The 18761-nt window shown below is 51.5% G+C and overlaps 3 protein-coding genes across 10 annotated transcripts in view; 1 reads left to right on the top strand and 2 right to left on the bottom strand.

Annotated features, from left to right (window-relative positions):
- Window positions 1–1899, top strand: part of RPS19BP1 (ribosomal protein S19 binding protein 1) — a 4540-nt gene extending 2641 nt beyond the window's left edge. The window contains exons 3-4 of the mRNA XM_008064909.1: window positions 1040–1137; window positions 1379–1899. Coding sequence (XP_008063100.1) covers window positions 1040–1137; window positions 1379–1510 — 230 coding nt within the window. The 3' untranslated portion in view covers window positions 1511–1899. The remainder of the gene's footprint in view (window positions 1–1039; window positions 1138–1378) is intronic.
- A 5243-nt stretch (window positions 1900–7142) lies between these two features.
- On the bottom strand, window positions 7143–9517 carry ATF4 (activating transcription factor 4). Of its 8 annotated transcripts, none has more exons than XM_021715987.1 (3): window positions 9098–9363; window positions 8278–8486; window positions 7143–8061 (listed from the first exon to the last, which is right to left on the bottom strand). In XM_021715987.1, the coding sequence occupies exons 2-3, from the start codon at window positions 8392–8394 to the stop codon at window positions 7231–7233; spliced, it is 948 nt and encodes a 315-aa protein (XP_021571662.1). In that variant the 5' UTR covers window positions 8395–8486; window positions 9098–9363; the 3' UTR covers window positions 7143–7230. The 8 variants fall into 8 exon arrangements, with proteins under 8 accessions (XP_021571662.1, XP_008063099.1, XP_021571661.1 ...); XM_008064908.1 differs by having other exon boundaries at window positions 7143–8063; window positions 8169–8486; window positions 9098–9348; XM_021715986.1 differs by having other exon boundaries at window positions 7143–8063; window positions 8169–8468; window positions 9098–9342.
- Window positions 9518–12254: 2737 nt separating this feature from the next.
- Window positions 12255–18761, bottom strand: part of MIEF1 (mitochondrial elongation factor 1) — a 19182-nt gene continuing 12675 nt past the window's right edge. Inside the window, exons 4-7 of the mRNA XM_008064907.2 lie at window positions 18006–18183; window positions 17530–17792; window positions 16106–16813; window positions 12255–12886 (exon numbers count right to left, since the gene is read on the bottom strand). Of these exons, the coding sequence (XP_008063098.2) occupies window positions 12803–12886; window positions 16106–16813; window positions 17530–17792; window positions 18006–18183 (1233 nt within the window). The 3' untranslated portion in view covers window positions 12255–12802. The remainder of the gene's footprint in view (window positions 12887–16105; window positions 16814–17529; window positions 17793–18005; window positions 18184–18761) is intronic.

Genomic DNA, 18761 nt, shown 5'->3' with positions numbered 1-18761 from the left:
GGTCTTGAACCTGCGGGCTCAGGCAATCCACTTGCCTCGGCCTCCCAAAGTACTGGGATTACAGGCTGAGCCACCGAGCCCAGTCAAAGCCGGAGTTCTTATAATGCCTAATGAGGCCCCTCGTGATCTGTCCCCCACCCAAACTGCATCTCTTCCTGCTCCATCCCTCCCCACTCAGCCATTTTCTGTTCTTCAAACACATTTGTCACAATTCTGCTTTAGGGCCTTTGCACAGGCTGTTCCCTCTACCTCGACAGATGCCCTTCACCCAGATATCCACAGTTCTCATCTTCAAGTCTTTGCTCACTTGTCATTTCAGTGAGATCTTGAATCCTCTTATTAAAAATTGCAACCCCCTAGCCAGGTTCGGTGGCTCAGTCTGTAATCCCAGCGCTTTGGGAGGCTGAGATGAGTGAATTGCCTGAGCCCGCGGGTTCGAGACCTGCCCAGGCAACTTGGCGAGACTTCATCTCTACAATAAATCAAAAATCAGCCAGGCGTGGTAGCACATGCCTGTAGTTCCAGCTACTTGGAAGGCTGAGGCGGAAGGATCGCCAGAGCCCAGCAGGTTGAGTCTGCGGTGGCCGGGAGCAGCCACTGCACTCCAGTCTGGGTGACACAGTGAGACCCCAACTCAAAAAAAAATTGCAACCCTCTACCTTAGCATTCCCCTATTCTGGTTTTCTCCATAAAAATAGTTTACTTTGTTTCATCTGGTCCCACTGAAATGTAAGCTGCAGGGGGTAGGAACATGTTCCGATTCCGTGTCCTGCCGCATGCCCAGCACCTAGAAAAGCACCTGACACACAGGAGTATACAGGACATATTTGTTGAGTAAGTGAGTAAGTCACACAGTGGCTGGGAGTCAAGGGGGCTTTCAGCAGGATCTATGTGGAGTGTGCGTTTGATGGAGAGGAGTCCAGGCTGTTGCCATAATCTAGGGAAGGGACAGTGGGGCCTTTGGCAGTGCCACCAGTGGGGATCCAGAAGGCTTCCTGGAAGTGAATCTGAAACCATGCTCCCTGCCTGTCACCCACAGCCGAGTATCAGAAGCGGGAGTGTCGAAACCACCTCCAAGTAAATTTGAAGTTCATGACCAGTGCGAGAAGTGCTGTGGCTGAGCCTGTGACTCGGCAGGTGTGTTGGGGGGTGTGGGGGTGCACTCTGGAAGGGACCTGGGGGTGATGGCTGAGGTTGTTCCCTGGGATCCATGGGCGTCTCAGCTGTGAGTGTAGGGCAGAATGGGCCCACCCCTGAAGGACAGGTGGGGTGGAAGTCAGTCCAGCTGTGCCCTGTGCCGTACTCCCCTGTGGCCTTTGAGGGTCTCCGTTTGCTTTTCCATTACTGGAAACAACGTGCCTTCCCTCCACTCTTGCAGATTCTGCGCCAGAACCGAGGCCGAAAGGCCTGTGACCGACCTGTGACCAAGACTAAGAAGAAGAAGGCTGAGGGCACTGTGTTCACCGAGGAAGACTTCCAGAAGTTCCAGCAGGAATACTTCGGCAACTAGGCTCCCTGGAGGACACAGTGGAAGAGGCTCTAGCTACCTCTGCTGGCCCCAGGCCCCGACCCCTGCAGCTCATATTCCCAAGGAAGATGGCCTGGCTTGCGGAAGCCCTGGGGCTGGAGCCGGGTGGACGCTGGAGTGGAGCTGGTGAGCTGGAAGTCCTGGAGAGGATTTACTCAGACTGGAGCTGGCTACTGCCGGCTTGGAAGGAGCCATCTGCACCTGCCAGACAGGAACATTTCTGTTTGTTTGCTTTTGCCCAGGTGGTGCCTCTGGCTGTTTGCTGTAGAACAAGGCCGGTTTCTGGGCCCTTGGGGACTATACTTCCTACTTCCTCCAGGAGTAGGAAGGTTTCTGGGTGACTTCTGGTTCTAATAAATGTGGACCCAGGAGCTGTGTGTGCTGCTGATCCAGCTCCTGGCATGGGTGGGTCTTGGAGCTCCAAGTCAGAAGTCCTCCAGTCCAGCCCCAGGAGGCGACCACCCAGAAAGCTGTTTGCTCAGCCTCTGCTGACATACTTCAGAGGTAACTAGCTGAGAAGGTGGCCCTTGAGGCAGACATAGCTGTTGGGGGTTTGTCCCAGGGGAGCATATCCCAAGGTCTAGGAACACTAGGAGTGGTGCTGCCTCTGCCCTCCCAAGTCCCCCTCAATGCTCTGGCAAGCTGCCAGGTCAAATGCCTATGTCACGCAGTGGGGGAAGAGTAGTGGGGGGAGTCTCAGGTGGTAACCTCAAGAAACAGTTTCACACTCAGGTCTGTGCCCGAGCAGAAGGATGGTGGTGAGAGCTGTGGCTGTACCACCATGGGAAGGCTCTGCCACGGGGAGGCACCGCCACGGAAAGACAGGCTGGACCCTTCCTAGCAGGCACAGTGGGGACCAAGGAGGCGAAGGAAGTACCTATGAAGTGACTTTCTGAGTGAATGCACGCCAGAACTGGTCTTCAGTGGAGAAGAGATGAGAAGTCAGAAGGGAAGGGACCCTGGAATCCTTGAGGTGCCTCCATTTGTCTCCTGAACTCAATCCCCTCCCCTAGCCTAAGGGCTCCTTAGAATGTGGCAGCACCCATGGCTCCTGGTAGAGGGCATGGGTGGGTTCCCTGAGGCTGGGGAGTGACAACCTGCCAATACCCCAACAGGTCCCCTGATGGGATTATCGTGCTTGGGGGAGAGGGGGCTTACTCCCCCCACTGCTCCAGGTGCTGTCCCTTGTCTTTAACTAGTGTCCACCAAGTGGGGACAAGAGAGACCACAGAACTGCCAGAGGCAGAGGTGGTATCAGGGTCCTGTCTCCAGAGGCCTCTATCATCCAGGGAGGAGAGGGGGTATCCTCAAATGGGCTGATCAAGTTCACTCCACCTGCTGGGCTATGGTGACCCCACTCAGGAGAGACCTGCTGGGAGATCCTTGGAGACTTGGACCCTTCATCCTTAAGCAGCTTAGTGAGCAGCCGATCAGCCACTAGTGCCTGGGAACAGGCTAACCACAGGCCCCTCTCTAACAAAGACAGACCTGTTATGGCATGATCATCTAGGTGTCCTGCCCCTTCCCCGAGCAGGGAGTGACAGGCACACCCTCCTGGGGGGCATGGGCAGGGGTCCTGCAACTCCCCTACTTGTCAGTTTTCCAGTAAATCTTATGCCAGGTAGCACACATGGGTGTATGTCTATGCCCCCCTCTGTGAGACGGATGTTAGTGTTCGATCCTGGGATTCCACTAGGTCAGGGATAGGACTCAGAAATCTGTATCTTGAACAGTCACCCTGGGCAACTCTGCTGCAAGTGGCCAGAAGGCAACAAGGAGCTAGGGAAAGTGCCAAGGGAAGAGGATATGTCACCATGGGGGTGAGAGGTGCTGACCATGAACACCAGGACCTGGTGACCAACGGCCCAGATAAGACAGGTTGTCAATTTGAAACCAGGGCTAAAAGAACAAAGCAGGACCTCCTTCCCAATTAAGACATCGTGGATAGCCACGCACAGTGGCTCATGCCTGTAATCCCTGCACTTTGGGAGGCAGAGATGAGAGGATTGCCTGAGCCCAGGGGTTCGAGATCAGCCTGGGCAACTTGGCAAGACCTCATCTCTACAATAAATCCAAGTTAGCAGGGTGTGGTGGCACATACCTGTGGTTCCAGCTATTTGGAAGGCTGAAGTAGAATTACAAGCCCAGCAGGTTGAGACTGTGGTGGTCGTTAGTGTGCCACTACACTCCAGCTTGGGTGTTGACTGAAAAAAAAAAAGATATCATAGATGGACATGAAAGCACCTGGAAGCATGTGTCTCAGGTGGTTTGGAGAGGTACAGATTTGGGTCCTACTGAGCAGTTTGAGGAACCTACACTGTAACCCAGGACAGGGACCCAGCCAAGGCTTCCTGCGTCTCCTACAGTAGGATGGGCTGCTGGAGCTTCCCTGACCTATTCCCTGGCCCATTTTCCTGCGAATGGAGCCAGGCAGAAGTGGGACAGCACTGCCACTTGGGGCCCCACTGGGGCCCAGCTGCAGGCTCCACCACGGGCCATCAACCCACGGCACATTGCCTGTACCAGCTGCTCCTGGGCCAGCATCCACCCCTAAGCCAGATTTTCCATGGGGGTTCCTGAGTCTGGGCCTCAGCTGCATCTGTGAAAAGGTAAGATTATAAACTCCTCCAGCCGGGTATAGTGGCTCACGCCAGTGATTCCAGCAGTTTGGGAGGAGGCCGAGATAGGAGGATTGCTTGAGCATAGGAGTTCAAGACCAGCCTGGGCAGCATAGCAAGACCCTGTCTCTACAAAAAAATTTTAAAAATTAGCTGAGCATGGTAACATGTCCCTGTAGTCCCAGCTACTGGGAAGGCTGAGGCAGGATTGCTTGAGTCTAGAAGTTCAAGGTTGTGGTGAACCATGAATACCACTGCACTCCAGAGCCTGAATGAGACCCTGACTCAAAAAACAAAACAAAAAGCCCCACATATCAGAAGGTGCCAAAAAAAGTATACACATTTTATGAAAGGAAAAATCTATTAAAATTGTAATACTCAATATATACTGATAACAAAAGATGAATACAAGTTACATTTGACTTTTGCAATTACAAGAGGTGCTCAAAGTGGTTACCATTGCTGTCCAGACATTTCTGATTATGGCAAACATCTCAAAATGTGTATACATTTTTGAGCCCCTGTTATGTATAATGAACCCCCTCCTTATAACCCTAACAAGGATTACTAGCTAATCACCAGAAAGCACTCAGAACTCTTAGTACATATTAGCTGTGGTCTTTATCATTTATCAGGCACAGTTGTTCTGAAAATGTAGGAATGCACAAGACATACCTGCTGTCATAGATCTTACATGGTAGTTGGGGAATGAAAAATAGAAAACAAGCCGGGTTCGGTGGCTCAGCCTGTAATCCCGCACCTTTGGGAGGCTGAGGTGAGTGGATTGCCTGAGCCCGCGGGTTCGAGACCTCATCTCTACAGTAAATAAAAAAATCAGCCGGGCTTGGTAGTGCATGCCTGTAATTCTGGCTACTCGGAAGGCTGAGGCGGAAGGATCACTGGAGCCCAGCAGGTGAGGCTGCGGTGGCCGGGAGCGGCCACTGCACTCCAGTCTAGGCAACAGTGAGACTCCAACTCAAAAAAAAAAAAAAAAAGAAAAATAGAAAACAAGCCCGTAGACATAAGCACAACTGGAAAAAGAGTTATGAAAAAATAAAATGGGAAAGCAAAAGTCTGGGACATGAGCAGGGCCATCTTGGAATGTCCATGCAGTAGTGTCAGGCTGCCGAGAGGGAGGCGGCCAGGAGACATCTCTCAGGCAGAGGAAGAGCAGGTCTGTGGGCCTGATGGGTCTGCGGCAGGAAGCAGCTTGGCAGAGAGGTGGAGAAAGGCCTAGAGCAGGTGAAGGATTGGGGGGGGAAGGCCCAGGAAGGCAAAGGCCATGGGCTCTGCTGGTGCCTTCTAGGTCTAGGACTTGGCAGCAGGGTCCTGGGAAGGGCGCAGCCCCCAGCATTGTGCCTCCATTTCCTGTCTGCCCAATGGGCCCTCCAAGGACCACTCCAAACTGGCATTGGGGCTGTCTGGGACTGACAGCCATGCTCTAACACCTAGATGGTACCTGGATGTGTGAAGGGAGGCCGGTGGCCTCTGAAGAACTCTAGAATCTCAGCAGGAAAGACACAGATCACCAGGTCTGAGGAGGCCCTTGAGTAATGCCTGGTATTCACTCCAACAGTTGGCTCTCAGGTGTCATCTGTAGCAGGGCACCTGGGCCCCACAAGGCAGGCCTTAACAGGCCACTTGTTTCCAGGCTCAAGAGACAAGAGCCCAGACTCCAGAGACAGAACCCTAGTTTCAAATCTTGTTTTTCCAGATCCTCATGTACCTGTCTCCTGACCCACAGGACAGGTCCACTGTGGTGCCTGGCCACAGGCTTGTTGCGGGTACTGAGTGAGAGAACAGTAAGTGGCACTCACCTTGGTTCTCCTCCCAGCCACTCCCTGGGCATGCTTTAATGTATCTGTACCACCTTCCTTGCTAAAAGAAAAACTCCACTGATCCCAAAGGACACAAGGTGGGGGTGAGCAGACTGTCCAGGCTGGGCTGATTCTTGCATTCAACCATTCACCCACAACCCAAGACAAAAGGAACTGTCTGCTTTATCTCACCCTCAAACAGGAAGGCACTCACCCAGCCAGATGTCCAGGATTGCAGTAAGGCTGTGTGGTTCTCCAGGACAGCCCCACTCGCCTTCACGTGAGCTCCACCCGTTAACCTTTGGGCCCAACTCTAGCCAGAGCCTGTGCAGGTGGTCATTCTTACACCCCAGCTCCTGAGTTCTCCCACTTCTCAAAAGGAGCCATTTCTCCTTCTGTAAGAGGGCCTATAGCAGCCTAATCTTGTGCACCAAATCCAGGGATTTACATGAGACATCGGCACCAAGCCACCTAGACAGGTGTGGCCCAGGCCGTCCCTCTCTCCCTATCATGCAGATTCCTCCCTAGCCCAGGCAGCTACTGCCATTTGACCCTACTCCCGCCTTGAGCTTCCAACAGAAGCCATTATTTGTGCCGGGTGGGGTAGGCTGAAGCTTGGCTGGCAGTAAAATGTAATTTTAAAAATGTCTAAGCAGGGCGGTGGCTCATGCCTATAATCCCAGCACTTTGGGAGGCAGAAGTGAGAGGATTGCCCAAGACCAGCCTGGGCAACTTGATGAAACCTGTCTACAATAAATCACACTTGGCTGGGCACTGTGACTCAAGCCTGTAATCCCAGCAGGTCAAGGCTGCAGTAGCCATGAGCAAGCCACTGCTGCATTCCAGCCTGGGCAAGAGTGGGACTCCCGACACACAAAAAAACAAAAAACAAGAAACAAAAATTAGCCAGGCATGGTGGTACATGTCTGTGGTTCCAGCTACTTAGAGGTGGATTTCAAGGCTGCAGCAGTCATCGCATGCCACTGCACTCCAGCCTGGAGAGACTCCTACTCAATTAGAAGCCAAAGCACTTCCTAAAATCTACTTAAGGGAAATGCATGTCTAACCTGTGCTAGTTGCCCTACCTCAGTGGAACCCACGCCCCCTCACATGGCGAGTCAAGAATCCAGGCAGATTGGGTCATTTACCAGAGGGAACAAACAGCCAAACCTGCAAATGTACTTTCACTACAAAATAATTTATTACAACACAAAGCTTCAGCGCAAAACTCCTATGTACAAGCACACAATACTCCTGACTACCGTAACTAGGGGACCCTTTTCTTCCCCCTTGCCCTGCGGACCTCTTCTATCAAATCTTTCAGGTATTGGATCTCCTTGGCCAAGGAATCTGCCCTCTCTTTCAGAGCCTCGTTCTTCTTTTCCAGCTCTCTGCACTCACCAGTGAGGGCCTCCTGCTCTGCCCTCTTCTTCTGGCGGTACCTAGTGGCTGCTGTCTTGTTCTGCTCCATTTTTTTCAACTTCTTATCTAGCTTCTCACCCTTTACTTTTGCTGCTACTGCTTTTTCTCCAGGAGGGTCATATGGTTTGGGACGGGCAGAGCCACAGAGGGCACCTGGAGATGGCAGGCTCCTGTTTGGAGAGCCACCAGGGACAGAGGGGCTATGCTGGGGAGACCCTGGGGAGGACTCAGGGCTCATACAGATGCCACTGTCATTATCTGAGGGAGCGTCTTCCTCTTTTACACACTGAGGGATCAGAATGATATAGGCAGTAGAATCTGGCTTCTTATCTCCTTCAGAGATATCCACTTCGCTGCCCAGGTCTAAACTAAAGGAATGATCTGGAGTGGAGGACAGGACCCCAGAAGAAAGGGGAAGAGGCTGCAGGAAGGTGAAGGGGGCAACCTGGTCTGCTTTTGTTACACTTTCTGGGAGATGGCCAATTGGGTTCACTGTCTGAGGGGGATCCTTCATAGTCTCCTGGACTAGGGGGGCAAAGAGGTCACAGGTATCATCGAACGTGGCCAAAAGCTCTTCTGGCATGGTTTCCAGGTCATCTATAGCCAACAGGGAATCAAAATCAAACTCGTTCAGATCCATTTTCTCCAACATCCAATCTGTCCCGGAGAAGGCATCCTCTGCAAAAGAGGTAAGGATGGAGCCAAATGAGCCACACGCAAGGCAGCAAGACACACCAGACCGCACCCAGAGAGGACCCACGCTCACACATGTGGTCCACTCACCCTTGCCGTTGTTGGAGGCACTGACCAACCCATCCACAGCCAGCCACTCGGAGGAGCCCGCCTTAGCCTTGTCGCTGGAGAACCCATGAGGTTTGAAGTGCTTGGCCACCTCCAGGTAGTCATCTAAGAGACCTAGACTTTCTTCAGCCCCCAAGCCCGACTGGTCGAAGGGGGACACGAAGTCCCCCGCCAACACCTCGCTGCTCAGGAAGCTCATCTCGGTCATGTCGTGGGGCTTTGATGGAATCGAGGAATGTGCTTAATTCGAAGATGTCTTTGTCGGTTACAGCAACGCTGCTGCTGGATGCCGTGAGAAGCCTGAAGAGAAATCAGAGGCCACGTCCCATCAGCGGTCATACGGCCAGAGAATTCCATCTTGAAGCCCCCGAAGCAGGACGACCGAATCGGAAATCTACTAATTGTGGAGAATCGGGGACCCCAAGGCCTCTGTATCGACCTGCCCTGCTTCCTGCTCGGATTGCACAAAATGGACGCCCACGGAGACCCGGCCCTTCCCTAACAGGCCACCGAAAAGAAGGCTCCGTCTTCGCGTCCAAATACGGCCAGGGCCGCCGCGCCCCGCCCACCGCCCGCCCGTGACTCACGCCCCGCAGCCGCAGCCGCCGCCCTGCGGCCGCCATCTTGGCTCCTGCCACGTTTCATGGGGTGACAGCCGAGGCCCTAGGTGGGCTCGGGGACCGAGGGCGGCGGGGTCACCAACAATAACCTCCCCCGCCAGGCTGCTTTTCCCCGACAGAAACAGGAGCGCCGGCGTCCCGGGAACGTCCAAACAGAGGCCACGCGTCCCAGGCGCTCATAAAACCGCTTCCCCCTCGGCGACGCCGCCCGGCGCCAGGCCGCGCCCAGCCAAGCCGAAACCCCCCGCTGACCCAGCCGCACAGCCAGGGGGGCTCGGCCCCACTACTCACGCCATGGCTTAAGCCGCTGGGGGGTGCCGCTGCAGAGCCTGGTGCTGCTGCCGCCGCTGCAAAGGCCAACGCTGCCGCAGGCACTGCTGCCACTAATACGCCATGGTGGCCGCGGACCCTGCGGGAGGGGAGAAGGAAGGCACGCGCTCGCCGAAGAAACTACATCTACGTGCGGGAGCGGAAGAAATGGCGGCAGTGCGTCCGACGCCGGTCCTTTATAGACTTCCCTCTACGGAGACGCATCACTACGCATCCTTCCGCCGCAGCCACGTGACCCTCGTCGCCCGCCCATTCGTTTTCCTCTTGGACGCCCACATTGCTTGTATCCGCGGTGCCTACTAACTGTATATCTGGGGCGTAGCTGTGAAGGGAAAAGGAACTTATTTTCAAGGCCTCATGGGAGGAAAAAAGCGTACTACTTTACAAGGCTTCTAAGATCAAAGAGTCACGCTCTTCCCTTTGCCGCCGGGGAGAGCGGAGGGATCTCTCAGAGGGCGGGGGCGGGGCGGAGGGAACGGGGAAAGAAATCGCTCACCCCTAAGGAAGGTTTCTATTGTGAAGAACGAGCCGCCAGGTTATCGCGCGAGGTGCCGGCCGAAAGCGCGCGTCGAGCTGATTGGCCCAGGCGCGGTGAGTCATACATACCTCGAGCTCCTATTGGCTCGGGGCCTAGGCGGGCTGCTTGGTGAGGGAGCGTCGGGTCCACGCGGCAAGGGGCGGACCACTGGCTCGGGTCTCACTGCCTGTTTTCGTCTGCTGCTTGCTTTTTGAGACGCCTCCGCCGCGTGGCTTCCCCAACCCGGGTCGCCTGCTGGCCGGCCGCGGCCGCGCAAGCTCGTGCCCTTGGTTAGCTCTGGCCCAGCGCGCCCCAACTAGTGATCTCGGGCGCGGCCCCTGCGGTCCTTTCCTGCCTGTCTCCCTCCAGGAAGCCCCGAAATGGGCACCGGCACGTCCAGGCCCGCGCTTCTCGCTTCCCCCTCCTGCGTCCTCCTGCGCGCACCGAGCTGACCCGACCTGGGAGGGCCTAGCGAGCCAGCGGCCGCGGTTGACCTGGCCCTCGCAAATACCTGTGACAGCCAGTTGCCCCCAGGAGGCCCGGGGAGCGTGGCTGGGAGGGCCCCCGCCCTGCCCACCGGCCAGCAAGCTGCATATGAAGGTCGAGTCAGGAAAGATACACAATCTTGGCGCCCATACTGTATTTTTACAAAAAAAATACGAAATACGAGTGTGTTATTTTATTAAAAATGCAGTCTGACCGCGCGCAGGGGCTCGACCTGTAATCCCAGCACTTTTGGAGGCCGAGGCGAGAGGAAACCACAAAAAAACCAGCCGGGTGTGGTGGTGTGTGTCTGTAGCTCTAGCTACTTGGAAGGTTGAGGCGGAAGGATGGCCTAAGCCCAGGAGGTCGAGGCTGCCGTGGCGGTGAGCGTGCCACTGTACTCCAGCCTGGGCAATGGAGTGAGAGTCCAACTCAAAAAACAAAAAAAAAAAGATGCAGTCACTGTGGAGGAACTTCTTTTGGTTTATGGAGGGCTCAGTTCCCCTAAGAACAAGACAGTAATCAAATGGCATCTCTCTAGGGTGGTTTTGAGTAACTCCCAATCCTAACCAGCTTCCCAGGTCATCCTAACGATCCTCGGGTCAGAAACTTGAGCCAACCTCCACTTGTTAGAGGCTGGTGTGTCAGAAAGCAGTCCTGGGCAGGGCCAGCTGTTTTTTGTTTTGTTTTGAGTTGGAGTCTCACTCCATCACCCAGGCTGGAGTGCAGTGGCAGGCTCACAGCCACCCCAACAGCGGCCTGCGGGATCCAGCGAGCCTTCTGCCTCAGCCTTCTAAGTAGCCAGAACTACAGGTGCACGCTACTATGCCCAGGTAATTTTTGATTTATTGTAAAGGTCTCACCAAATAGCCCAGGCTGTTCTCGCACCTTTGAGCTCAGGCAATCCGCTCACCTCGGCCTCTCAAAGTGAGGGCTAGTTGATTTAGGGGTGTGAGAAACCCCTCCATCAGCCTCCTAACAGCTCCCATAGGCCCTGTAAAGCAAGACCTCATCTGTATAAAATTTTTAAAAATTAGCAGGGAGTAGTAGCATGCACCTGTAGTCCCAACTACTTGGGAGGCCGAAGCAGAAAGATTGCTTGAACCAAGGAGTTCAAGGCTGTATTGAGCCATGATCAATCTGCACCCAAGCCCTGACAAGAGAGCTAGACCCTGTCTCAAAAAACAAAAACCGAAGACAGATTTGGTGAGCAAACCTGAAAGAATCCTGGCACTATCATTTATTAGCTGGGATATTTTGGTTGAGTGACTTACCTTCTGAGCCTCAGTTTCTTCATCTATAAAATAAAGATAGTGATGAGTATCCTTGCCCTAAGAGTGAAGTGAAACCATCTATGTAAAGCACTTAGCACAGTGCCTGGTACAAGGAAGTGCCCAATAAATGGTTGCTATGCTACTACCATTGTGAGAACTCTGGTCTCCTGATCCTGACCTCCCAATCCCCCAGCCCTTATCTCCGTTGCATCATCCTACTTCTTCAGAGAACTCTTCACTAGCATTTACTGAGATGAAACCAATAACTATAAAACAACTGGTATACACAAGGCCTATTGGATGCAGGAATAAAAGTATTTTTTTTCTGTCTCCTTGGGGAAGCATGCGTGTTGAGATATACAGAAGTTTTTGCCAGGTGCAGGGGCTAATGCCTGTAGCCCAGTTACTCAGGAAGCTAAGGCAGAGCTATGACTGCACCACTATACGCCAGCCTGGGCAAGAGTAAGACCTTGTCTCTTGAGAGAGAGAGACAGAAAGAAAAAAGTCATCTAGCCTTTGAGTGCAAAGGCAGGAAGAATCCTTGAGCAGTTATCCATGTTTCCTGAGGAGTAACTAAGGGCCCCTGAGGCATGTTCTCCTTTTGCTGTGTCAAGAGACTTGTCAATGCCTTGTGACAGATAACCATGCAAATAGTTGAGAGTTAAAGAAAGTAACACTGCCCCAGTTTTGACACTGAAGAGGTCATGGAAGAACAACGCTAGTGGCAGCTTGTCCCATCCATTCTCTTATGGAGACCTAGGTCAGCTTCAAAGGTTCCCCTGGCTGACAATGGAGAGCCGGCACACTCCTGTAGGAACACAGTCACAACACACACAAAGGCAAAGCTGTTGGAAAGGAGAGTTTTATTTTCTTCTTCCCATGCTGTGCAAGGGCATTGTAATCCCCAGTTTTACTTCCTCCCTGAAGGGAAAAAGAACAGCAGTTCTCTGGGTCTCAGGGCTAAGCTGCTCCTATATAGACTTAGCCAAGACAGGACAGAAAGACTGGTGACTGATTCCAAATTTACCAGCTAACACATCAACCACCACTGGGGGGCAGGCAAGTGACCAGAAGGCAAGTTGTGGGCTTGGCTCAGGGACCAAGAATCTAAAGACTACAAGATGCTCAAAATGAAAAGGCGACCACTCAGTGCACAGTTGACCACAGAACCCATCTGTATGGTATCCTGTCTACTTAGAGCAAGCAGAATCTAAAAGGGCTACAGCCTCCCAGCCTGGTGCAGGGGGGCAGCTCTAGTGCTAAGTCTCTTACCATTCTCCTTGGCCTTGAGCTTCAGGCAAAAGGGCAGAGTCCCAACAAATCAGAAGTTCTCAGCCAAGTCGGAGTCCCAAGGAAGTACCATGGCAGAGAGCTGCAGACATGCAGGAATCCCTATTGCCAGGACCCCCTCAGGCCTTCCCCAGGGTCCTTCCATCCTGGAGGTGAGTCCTCATCAAGACCATCTGAACGCTCCGCCTGAATGGAGTACAAGGGAGCACAGTCTGCTCATCTGGATTGTGAACAGGAGGCCTACCAGGGCTGGACCCAGTAGGCCGTAGGGCTCCTCAACAACTTTTCCAAACTCAAGCTTCAATATTTCTTTCCTTTATTTTTTTTTTTAAAGTCACAACCAAGCATGTAAGGAAAAATACTGTTGTCTTGAATTCATATTTTAGGAAGGGGCAACGGGGAAGAACCAAAATAAACATTGGAATGTATTAGGTTTAAGATAATACTGAGTGTATTTTTTAAGCAATAAGTTAAGTATGCAGTTTGCTAACCTAAGATGGAGACTGAAAAACCTTCAGGTGGAGGAGGAGCAGATGCTATCACTGCAGGCAACAGTGGGAGTTACTCAACAGGAAGGCAGAGTGGCAGAGGAAGCCACTGCATCGTTACCCAAAGGTTAAAAAGGGGAGTGAATGCAGAATGTGGCACCAAGGCAATTCTTCCATCCAAGAATCTCAAAACACTCACATTTTGTGATGAGGAAAATGGTAGCAAAAAGAATGGCTTGCCCAGTCATGGTCAGCAAACCGACCAGGAAGAGGGTTGAGTCCCACTGCTTCAGTTCTAAGGACTTCTAAGGAGTTCTTGCTTGTAAAATGGCAAAGTTGTGGTTTTGTGAAATGTAGTTAAAAGTCAGAGATGCTCTTAGAAAGACACTTTTTAAAAGAGGTGATAAACTCATTCCCCTTTCTAAAACCACAGTTATATTTGGCTTAAATAACTTGGGACTCTTTAAAATTCTAGGGGTCTTTAATATCTTTTCTTTTTTGAGTTCTTCTTCCAATGTTTTATGTGGAAGTTGGTTAGAGATACCAGCTTGTTTTCCCAAGTTATTCCCAACAGGGAAACCAAATCCTTTATCAGTAAAGAATAATTTTATACTTCTGCAACATTCTATCAATCCTCTCTTCTCCCTTCCCTCTAATGGACCCCAGATGGAACTCTCAACATCAGGCTCCACCCCAGACCCCTCTACACCATTCACCCACGGTACTACTCAGGCATATATTTTTTAAAAACTCATATCAGATTCTGATGAACTGCCAGGGTAGAGATTCTCTCAAGGTTCCCAGCTTTATCTTTTTCATTACCTCCCAATATCTTAATACGAATGAAACCACTGAACTACCTTAAGGAATTTTTTTTTTTTGAGTTGGAGTCTCACTCTGTTGCTCAGACTGGAGTGCAGTGGCCACTCCAAGCCACCGTAGCCTCAACCTGCTGGGCTCCGGTGATCCATCCACCTCAGCCTTCCGAATAGCCGGAATTACAGGGGCATGCTACCATGCCAGGCTAATTTTTGATTTATTGTAGAGATGAGGTCTCGCCAAGTTGCCCAGGCAGGTCTCAAACCCACAGGCTCAGGCAATTCACTCACCTTGGCCTCCCAAAGTGCTGGGATTACAGGTTGAGCCACCGAGCCCGGCCTACCTTAAGGCATCTTATGGGAGAAGAAGAAGAAAGATCTCAAAATATAGTCAAGGTTAACCCTAGTTCTCAACCTCCTAATCTAGGACAAAAGGGAGCCAGGAATCTCTACCCTAAATTCAGAGGGTTGGGAGGTGTCAATGCTATTTAAAGAGTCATTTCCTGTCACTGTTATTGGGAAGGAGTGAGACAGTTGCAGAGTTTCACCAGAATCTCACTGATGGAGAGGTAGTAAAAATAGAAAAAAATAAGATGACTCGATGGGAGGAGAACAAAATACTGGATGGGCAGATGAAAAAATATAATCACCAGCCCCTTGCCACAAATGGAAAACACAAAATAAGACACACTGACATGGTGTATTAAACATTTTTCCCCACCCTCAGGATACACTCACATTGCGATAAATAGTGCCATTTTAGCAGTGGGAAACAAGGAACATAGAAGTACCCACCTCCCTCTCATGTTTTATCTGTGTGCTCCCTCTTCCTAGGTAGCACGGATTTCCCCAGGTGCTCAGTGAGAGACAGGATGAGGAGGGGAGGTCTGTGCATGTTCACTTGCCCTTTGTTCTCTGGCAGTGCCTGGAGAACTCTGCAAACACCCATCTCATGTTCCTATGGCCGTTGAACCTGTTCTTGCTCTAAGGCAACTTCCTAGAAACGCAGGGCCTGTCAGGCGAGAAAACGTGGCCACCAAGCCCAAACTGGTGACAGTATCTTCCAGCTGACATCTGGCTTCCTGTCAGCCTCCCTCAACCTCTACTGACTGTTAAGGCTGTGTTCCCTCAAGGCCTTGTCCTAACTGGCAATAACAAGAAAAAGGAAGAAAAACAGTATGCATGGTGAGGTGTTATCCTTGCAGCCCTCTTCCCTTCCTTGTCTGTCCAAATCCTGCAGCCACAGACAAAGTGTAGACACTAGGCACACAAACCATTCACCAGCCTCTTCACCAGCTCCAGTTCCCCATCCTGCACTCTTGCAGATGGCCACTAAGAAACACAATCTCCAAATACCTTCGCATCTAGTTTATACTGTGTGGGTCAATCACAGTGTTCCCATGAAAGATGTTCTCAGCACTTAGGAATGGAAGTTGGTGTTCAGAGGGGTGTCAGGGGGATGAACTTCTCTAGCTCTTCTACTAGCCTCACCTCCAGAAACCCCAAATACTGTTTCAGCACTCACTCTGCAGAGTTCATCTTAGAAACATGCAATCATAGCTCTTCAGTGACATTCAACTGAAAGGCAACATCTCAATTAGGCAGATATGCTACAGGGACAAGAGAAAAACAGAGGGCGTGAACAAGAGAGGAAAAGATAGAAAAGACACTGAATAGGAACAGGCAAAAGGGCAAGGCAGACCAGAAAGAGGCAGGAAACCTGGGTCAAAATGCAAATCACCAAGGTCAGGCCAGCACTCCACCTTCTTAACTCATTCCAGAAAAATCAGGGGAGCAGAGAGCACAGTGTTTGGTAACAAAAATAGAAAGAGTTGAGTGAGAAAATAGGAGACTGAAGAGATATTCTAATCAGCATGAAGTGACCAGGGCAATGATTAGCAAGACAGGAGGCACCTAAGGACCCTGTGAGGCACCAACTATGCAGCCAATGGAGAATCCAGGGCCTGACCACCCAACACCTGCATTGGCCTTCACCTGCCCTACGTCTGCAGCAGCACCTCCGGCTCAGACAATGAGCAATAGAGAGTGTATCCCAATTCGTCTATTTCTTCAGGGGTGAGCTCTGCAAATAAGTTCACCTTGGGGTTTAGGGCACTAGGCAGGACTCCGGCCTCTAAGTAGCTGATGAGTCCCCTCAGGGCCTGCAGGAAACGGTCGGCCAGCATATCTGGAGACCAGTCAGCCTCTTCCTGGGCCAAATGGAGGATGACGTTGGTTAGCTGGCTGGCAGTGAGGTGGCCCAGAGCCGGAGTGGACTTGCATATGGCCTTAAGGATCTTGAGGCACAGAGATCGGCAGCCCGAATCAGCTTGGTCCAAAGCCCGCAGGCGTGCCGTCTCAGCAGGACGCAAGCTCAGCCGCCACAAGTTGTCATACTGGGCTAGCCGATGTGGTCTGGCCACCAAGACTATGTCACCAAGGGTCACCGATGGTAGAAAGTCAATGACAAGATGCTTGTCCCGCTCATACTGTACTTCCAGTGTCAGGGCCTCTGGGGGTGGTGCCGGTCGGATCACATAGTCCAAGAGAGACCCTATGGCTGGCCAATTGATGGAGCCAGCCACTACCTTCTCAAATGTGTCTGCCACTGTCTTTGGAGAGAGGTAGCCCCCCACTACACAGCGGTCCCAGTAACTGCTACCACGAGGAAAGTACTCTGGATTCTCACGACGAACCAGGAAGAAGCCAGGGACATTCATGATGGTGTCCTCGCCAGGGATACATGACCATAGATTCTGTTCCAGCACAAGTGGCACAATAAGTTGGATGTGGTCAGCTGTCACCACCTGTCAGAGCAGAATTAAAAAGATTTTAAGCTGGATTAGGTGGCTCACACCTATAATCATAGTATTTTGGGAGACTGAGAAAGGAGGATTGGTTGAGGCCGAAAGTTTGAGACCTACCTGGGCAACATAGTGAGATCCCCATCTCTAAAAAAATAAAAATAAAATTAGCCAAGCTTGGTGGCGAATCTGTAGTCCCAGATACTTGGGAGGCTGAAGCAAGAGGGTCACTTGAGCCCAGGAATTCGAGGCTGCAGTGAGCTATAATCATGCCACTGTCCTCCAGCCTAGGTGATAGTGAGAACCATCTTGTTAAAAAAAAAAAGAAAAAGGTTTTAAGGGGTTTAATCTGCTGAAGAAATATTCTTCCCAAACACAGGTCCTACCATCTTGCATTCCCCCAACAAGCATGGAAACCAAGAATTCTTTCATGTCACCATATAGTTAAAAAAAAGGAGAGAATAAATATAGGAAGGAGGAGGCCTCTTACAGCTTCCTAAAAGCTGTGTGACTAAAAATTGAGAAAGGGTTAAAGAAGATACAAGAGCAAAGAATAACAAGTACAGGTCTCCAAATGCTGCTGAGTGTGCAGGACTGAGAAGCTGTAAGACCTTGGGCTTTCAGGCAAACCTGGGATGCTAACCTTCTGTACTAACGATACTACTGAGGACCATGTGGTCAGTATTGAACCCCACCCTTCGTGACAACCACCTGGTTACCTGCAGGTCATCATAGAGGCTGCCACTTAAGTACATGTCCCGAAGTGGCATGTCAGGCAGCTTGGCCCGCAGGAAGCTCCGGAGCTCAGCACATATGTCCACAGCAGCTTGTTTGGCCCGAGCCTGCTCTCCAGCAGGGATGGCTGCCCGGTTCCGGTAGTAAGTAAGAAGTTTCTCCTGCAGGGACATGCGGAGTCGTGACTTCTTCAAGTCTACCTGGCCCTTCCTGGCCAATGGCTTGGGCCGGGGAGGGCAGAATGTATCTGCCAAGGCAAGAGAGAGAAGCACATGAGCTCTTCCCATGCTTGCTCAGTCCACAGCTGCCTCAGCTCCAGAAAGGAAAAGGGCTTTGGCACAAAGGGCAGTGCTTGCACGGTGTGTGGCACATTTGTGCTCAAGAAAGGTTTGCTGAAGGCAGAACAGAAAATCCAGAGGAAGACCCGGGGCGGGGTGGGTAAGGTAATAGCCTCCTTCACCTGTGTCAAAGGCTGAGGAGTCAGTGGGAAGGGTCTGCAGGGACCGGCTCAGGCCTGTCTTCATGTCCTTGTTTAGCAACCGGGGGGAGCCCATCCAGTTTGGTTCTTCCCAGCTCCTTTTCCCCGAATGGCCCAGGCGAGTGGGGCTGGTAGGGGCACTGATCGCTCGATCATACATCTGAAATAGGTGAGAAGATATAGGACACATACCTGCCTTCCTTCCCCTAATTCTTTCCAATTTACCTCCTCCCCAGCTTTGTCCTAATAAGTCCAACTACTATTTTATCTATCTATCTATCTATCTATCTATTTAATTTACACATAGGGTCTCACTCTGTTGTCCGGGCTAGAGTACAGTGGCATGGTCATAGCTCACTGCAGTCTCTAACTCCTAGACTCAAGCAATCCTCCTGCCTCAGTCTCTTGAGTAGCTAGGACTACAGTCTTGTGCTACCACACCCAGCTTACTTTTTGATTTTTTTTTGGAAACTGGGTGTTACTATGTTGCCCAGGCTGGTCTTGACCTCTTGGCCTCTAGCAATCCTCCTGCCTCAGCCTCCCAAAGTGCTGGGACTACAGGTATAAGCCAACGCATCCAGCCTTAACTACTATTTTTTTAAATAATTGTTTTTATTCTAGATTATAGAATACTTTGCTCTGTGTAAAAAAAATCTCAGCCAGGCTCAGTGGCTCAGCCTGTAATCCTGTGCCTTGGGAGGCTGAGGTGAGTGGATTGCCTGAGCCCGTGGGTTCGAG

This window comes from Carlito syrichta, unplaced genomic scaffold, assembly GCF_000164805.1.
Source record: "Carlito syrichta isolate Samal-C Ts95f unplaced genomic scaffold, Tarsius_syrichta-2.0.1 Scaffold308101, whole genome shotgun sequence".
NCBI lineage: Eukaryota > Metazoa > Chordata > Mammalia > Primates > Tarsiidae > Carlito > Carlito syrichta.
This window is presented reverse-complemented; position numbering and strand designations above follow the sequence as displayed.